The sequence below is a fragment of the Drosophila rhopaloa genome, unplaced genomic scaffold (genome assembly GCF_018152115.1).
Source record: "Drosophila rhopaloa isolate 14029-0021.01 unplaced genomic scaffold, ASM1815211v1 contig_178, whole genome shotgun sequence".
Lineage (NCBI taxonomy): Eukaryota > Metazoa > Arthropoda > Insecta > Diptera > Drosophilidae > Drosophila > Drosophila rhopaloa.
The window spans coordinates 2,212,304-2,218,115 of record NW_025335059.1 but is presented as its reverse complement, the minus strand read 5'-3'; the positions used below and the strand labels follow the sequence as shown (position 1 = coordinate 2,218,115).

The following is a 5,812-nucleotide window of genomic DNA, read 5'->3' as shown; positions in this document are numbered from 1 at the left end:
GCCCAAGCCTTTTCAAAGTGTTGCCTCCATTGAAAAGAAAAGCCAACCCAAAGGCGCAAATCCCATTTAATTATGCTTTTATATTCATAATCCCCCTTCATGTTTTTAACATATTGTGAGCCTTAAAGGACACATCTATCTGTTTTGATTAATCCTTTGTCAATGGCTCGGACTTAAGGCAAGCAACTAATTTGCTCTCAATGGGCCCCAAGACAGAGGATGCTGTCGTAAAACAAAACGACCCAGCACACACAATATAAAATTAAATTAAATTTGTCAAGGGCTCGATGGCGAAGGACCAAATGTTGTGCTGCCATATGTGAGGGTTGTTCACAACGAATATAGGCAGCTAATATAATCCACAGAAGCTATTAAAATGGACAGTTAATCAAGCTAAAAAATGTTGAGCACTTATATTTTCAAAATGTTATTAAACTATGCGACTATATTGATGATATCCTCATTTGGCATCGACTGTCTATGTGCCTCATGATGGTGTCTCTTTTGAAGTCCATAAACGTGATTCCTGTGTTTGTAATGACCTTCTTTACCCTGCTTTCTGTGGCATTGACCGTCTTTTCCGAGGGTCTCATATGGTCGGCATTTACGTCCAGTCCGGAGCAACCGACCCGGCAATATATAGTTCTTGCGGTGAATATTGTGCCCCGAAATGGGCGGACCCGAGTAAGGTGCTCTCTTTTCTTTACCTGACGCGACTTTTTCGTGGTGAACGCTCCGTCCAGCTAAGCCGAAATTGGAGATCATTACCTTGCCGCCATTCAAACTGCTGTGCCGCACATCCACCCGTTTTGATTCCCTGTGCGGAGGCAATAGTGGGTTTGAACAGCCGAAGGGAGTCCTGACCTCATCATCATTGCAATGCACATTGTCCACCAAGCCTGCTTTCTCCTTTGCCTTTTCGAAGCCGTCGTCCTTCCAGGATCGCATTACGATCCGGTTCAGAAAGTACTCGCGGTCCACGCAGCCATTCTCGGATAGAATTTCGGTGGGCTTGCACTTTGATGCGGGTGATGAATTTGAAGACTCTGGCTTATTGATTTTAGAAGTTTCTTTGGCTGCTGCAACTGGTACTGGTGGTGCAGGTGGTGCAACTGGTACCGGTGTTTCTGGTTGTGCAGGCTGTGATGGCTGTGCATTTTTTGAATCATCTTGAACAGTTATTGCCAAGAAACAGATAATAATAATCAGCCCACACAAGCTGAGATGATTTTGCATCTTGGTGAGCAAGACAAAACAAACTGAAATAGATTTTCTGAATGAAAATATGCGGAACGTATTACGTCCCAGTCTAAACAATTAATTTGCCTTGCCCCACCGTCACAGAAACGGTTAGTATGGTATAACAAAATTAAAAATTTTAATTCAAAAGAACTTAGAAAACAATAGTATCATTAGACTTGAAAGTCAACAATCTTTAAATCTATAAAAAAGAAAACAAAAAAAAAAGAGAGAGAAAGTTATCTAACGCATAACGTTATATAATAAACTAAAACTGTTAAAAGTGTTTCACGTCGTTCTGGATATAAACCAATTAATGTATTCTATGATCAAGTATTTTTAGTAAGATACCGTAGTCCGCACTACATTTGCCTCTCATTATTATTATTTACTAAGCGTTTATGGGTTCGCTTTTTGATGCAGCGACTCCTTCTTCCAAGGACCTCATTTGGTCGGCAATTGCGTCTGGTTCTAAGAGCTCTTCCTGGCAAAAATACGTAGCTCCGTGGCCGATCGGCACCAGTGATTGGAGGTCCCAGATTTCTAGCTTTCTTAATAGGTTTTTGTTCTTCATCCCCCTGGTGACTCACTTTAAAATGGATACTGTCGTGCCGCACTTTATTGTGATTTAGTCTGCTGTGGTGCACTTTCACCCGATTTGATTCCCTGTGCGGAGGATATAGTGGATTTGAACAGCCAAAGGGAGTCCTGACCTCATCATCATTGCAGTGCATTTGGTCCACCAAACCTGCTTTCTCCTTTGCCTCTCCGAATCCAACGTCCTTCCAGGATCGCATTATGATCCGGTTCAGAAAGTACTCGCGATCCACGCAGCCATTCTCGGATAGAATTTCGGTGGACTTGCACTTGAATGAATTTGAAGATTCTTGTTTACTGATTTTAGAAGATTCTTCGGCTTTTGCAGATGGTACTGGTGGTGCTGGTGGTACTGGTGGTACTGGTGGTACTGGTGGTGCTGGTGGTGCAGCGGGAGCTGGATTATCTGATTTTGCTGGAGTTGCAACTTTTTCCTCATCTTGAAGTGTCGGCCCGATGAAACTCAGCATTATGCTCAGCACAACTAAGACCCTTTTTTTCTTCATCGTGCGACTGTCTTGCTGCTAATTGCAATCCGAACTAAAATAAATACACATTTAATTACAAAACTCGTTTAGGTAGAAATAATAGTATTATGTTATTGGCAATCAATCGATTTGTGTTGCCCAACCGTTAAATTTCCTTTTAACAGCTTTACTTATACACCTGCTACTCACATTCGGTCAAAAAGTCGTAACTAGAGAAGCAAGTGTTATTTACCTTATATAAATCTGAGAAACTAGAGAAATGTGATGGAATATTCAGAGATTATAAATTCGGAAAATTGTAGTCTTGTTTTTCATGCCTTTACTAGTTTTACAATTCGGAAAAAGGTAATTCATATTAACCAAATTTAAATGTATAAATATTATCAATGTTCAGTAGTCAGTCAAAACATCAAACGAAAGTATTTTGAGGAGAACTGAAACTTTCAAGGTGTTGCTGAGGCGGTGGCTTCTTTTTGGGGCTTGTTGTTTCGTTGTGCAATCTCAATTTCCCCCACAATAAAATTAATGTTTTACGTAGCCAATTCCGAATCGTTTATTTCACATAAAAATGCGATAAATAAGCGGCGCATCCTGTGCGACGCCGTCGAAGACTCCAAGGATAAGCAGTGGTTGTTGTTGTGCGTGGGGGCAGTGGTTGTTGTTTATATTGTTGGCGTCGAGTGTTGTTGTCCGCTTGTTGTTGGTATTTTACTCGCAGCGCACCTCCAGCATCGTGTATTTATAGCGCAAACAATGCAAAGGATGTTGTGCAAGGACATACGCGCCGGATTAAGGCGGATCGGGAAGTGGCGGCGAGGGAACTTTGAAAAAGGGGGCTTACGAACAAAGCAGTATACCGCCACGCCACTCCTTCTCTCTCTCTCGCTCTCGCTCTTTATCCTCCTTTTCTCCGCCTTTCTCCTTTCTCTTTGGCGGTTGGTTAAAAATAAAGGGGGAGCCACGGAGACAAAAGCTGCGGAGCTGCTTACTTCATGGGTCTCTTATCCAACGAAAACTATAGGGAAGACAAGGTCTTGATCGAAGTTTGGAAAACCTTTTTGGAATTTGATATTATGTATTTAAAACAATGTTTACTCTAACAAATTATGGAATTTGCATTGCTAAACAATATTTATTAGAAATATATCTGAACAAATTGCTAAGATGATTTCCTGCTTATGAACTTCGTATTAAAATTGTTAACGATGTTTTACTTTATGTGATCAGAATTCTGTAAGAATTCTAAAAAGTGCCCAGCAAGGAATTTGTAATAAAGGCAAGCTCCACTGCAGGATCAGGAGATGTGGAGGTTGAGAGAGTGGCAACAATGGTGGGCCACGTGACCCCTTCGAAATCCTGGCAACTCTGGCTCTCGCTTTGCGGCTCCCGTTAAAAATTTCATGTTAATGGCCACACGAAGATTCGCTCTTAACCCTTTTGGCCCGTGGCTGTGGGTGTGGGCGTGGCTGTTGGTGTGAGTGGGAGTGGGAGTGTGTGTGCGGTGGTGTGGCTGTATCTGTGGCAGCGTGTAAGTGTGCGTAACAGGTCATTGTCCCAGCGTTTTTCGGTCGCACCTTTATGCCGACGACAAGGCAGCTTATTTCCTTTGGCTGTCCCTTCTGCAAATTTCATTCCAGCCGGTGCACACGCAACCGTCTTGCCGTCGGATGTCCTTTCGTCCTTTTCCACCAAAAGGGAAATTGCTTTAATTAAGGATATCTTGTGAAATGTTTGCTCATATTTATAACCCCGTCGCAACGGTGGAAAGGTGAAAACTGAACGGTAAAACTAGAAAAAGGTGCGCAATCAAAGGCGGAAAATCGTTAGAAAATAAAATCAAAATAACAAAGCGGCCACAGGAGAGAGATAGGGAGTAAAAGGAGGAAAAGGAGGAAAAGAAGAAGGGCAGGCAGGACGCAAGACAAGGACATAATGCGCTTTTCTCGCTATGGAAGCGGTTTGTTTTCCTTTTTTTTTCCGCTGAAGGACCTGCGGACATTTTCGGTTGCCTTCTGTTTTTCCAGCGGTCCTTTGACTATTTGCCATCTTGCCGGCTTCATTTGTTTGTGTTGGCTTGTCAGCGTTCTGCGTTCAGCGCTTTGGGTATTTCGCCGGGATAATAAGATAAAAGCTTTAGTGCCATTCGGGGCAAGTTAGTTAATTGCGTGAATGGCAGTTGCGCCCTCATTTTATTCCATTTTATACTGCTCTTATTCCGATTGAATCGTGCAACCAAATTGGGTGATTAGCAACTGCAGTTCACCGGCGATAATCTTCTTAGATTTTCCCCCTGTTCCATTTCTTCAGCACGAATTTCGTCCAGGCAGTCAGGCTATGTTGGTGCTCATCTTTTATTCAGCACGCAACAATGACAAGTAAAATTTCACCAATGGAGCACATGAAATTCATGCAAAACACTTTGATATTCATAAAGTTGTAAGTACACTCAAAAAAAAAGCTAGAATAGGGACATGTTTTTAGGCAATTCGAAAGCTTTCAGCTTAGATCAATCATAACTCTGTTTATGCAAAAAAAGTTGCTAATTAATTGAATTGAGACAAATTAATATTTTAGTTATATTATTTAAAATAATATTGCTTAAAGTATTTTTCTAATTAAAATTGTTTTCTTTATAAGCTCCTAAAACCTACAGTCTATATACAGTTAAAAATAACTAAAGTTGTTTTTTTTTTCAACATTTATCTCTGTGTACACCTACATTTACTATATATATGGCCTGCCTCGAGTACTATGCAAAAAACAACAAATAAACATGCAGGCAGCAGCAACAAACAATGGCAACAACAACCAGCAATTGTTTCAGCAAAAAACACATCACACATACGAATATATTCGACACTTGCAGTACCGCCTAAATGTTCATGAATGTTCCATAAAATATTAAATGTTTATGAATTTGAAAGGGCCCCTTACTTCATTTGCATAATCCCAATGTTTGTTGGCAAGTGTTTGTGCGTGTGTTCATGTCTGGGCAAGTGTCACATATCGTTATTCTGACTTGTGGCAATAGCTGGAAATGTGACACATCAGAATGGAGAATATAGCATATAGCAAAGGATCAGGACAGTGTCAAGTGTTTAGACATCTCGGCTCAAGTGGCCCACTTCCAAGCGAACTCCTCTCCCATCTAATTCCTGTTTTTCTTCACTCCCGCTGTTATCGCTTTTATTACAATCCGTTTTCTTTTCCACACAGAAAGGAATTTTTTAAAATATAATATATAATCCATGAAATTAAACCACTTGTATCAGATGTATATCTCTTGTAGTGTACCCAAGGCAAAGAATGGTTTTTAAAAATGGTTAATATGAAAAAAAAAAATTAATAATTTAAATTGAACAAAAATACAGTAATCTTAATACTAGTATCAAAAATGGTTTTCAGGATATGGGAATTGTAGAATTATTTTTAGAGGTGAATAGTCTTCAAAAATATATATTTTTTTTAATAATGAGTGTAATAGTCTG

General features: G+C 40.3%; 2 protein-coding genes across 2 annotated transcripts; both read right to left on the bottom strand.

Annotated features, from left to right (window-relative positions):
* Positions 1-388: 388 nt before the first annotated feature.
* LOC108037395 lies at positions 389-1,239 on the bottom strand. Its single transcript, XM_017113952.2, has one exon. It carries the CDS (start codon positions 1,234-1,236, stop codon positions 436-438), a length of 801 nt encoding a protein of 266 aa, XP_016969441.1. The 5' UTR covers positions 1,237-1,239; the 3' UTR covers positions 389-435.
* Positions 1,240-1,525: 286 nt separating this feature from the next.
* Positions 1,526-2,352, bottom strand: LOC108037394. Its single transcript, XM_017113951.2, has one exon. It carries the CDS (start codon positions 2,340-2,342, stop codon positions 1,602-1,604), a length of 741 nt encoding a protein of 246 aa, XP_016969440.2. The 5' UTR covers positions 2,343-2,352; the 3' UTR covers positions 1,526-1,601.
* Positions 2,353-5,812: the final 3,460 nt, after the last annotated feature.

What these genes read in the sequence shown, in the direction of transcription:
- LOC108037394 (XM_017113951.2), bottom strand. Translation starts at nt 2,342, where the DNA reads ATGAAGAAAAAAAGGGTCTTAGTTGTGCTGAGCATAATGCTGAGTTTC.
- LOC108037395 (XM_017113952.2), bottom strand. Translation starts at nt 1,236, where the DNA reads ATGCAAAATCATCTCAGCTTGTGTGGGCTGATTATTATTATCTGTTTC.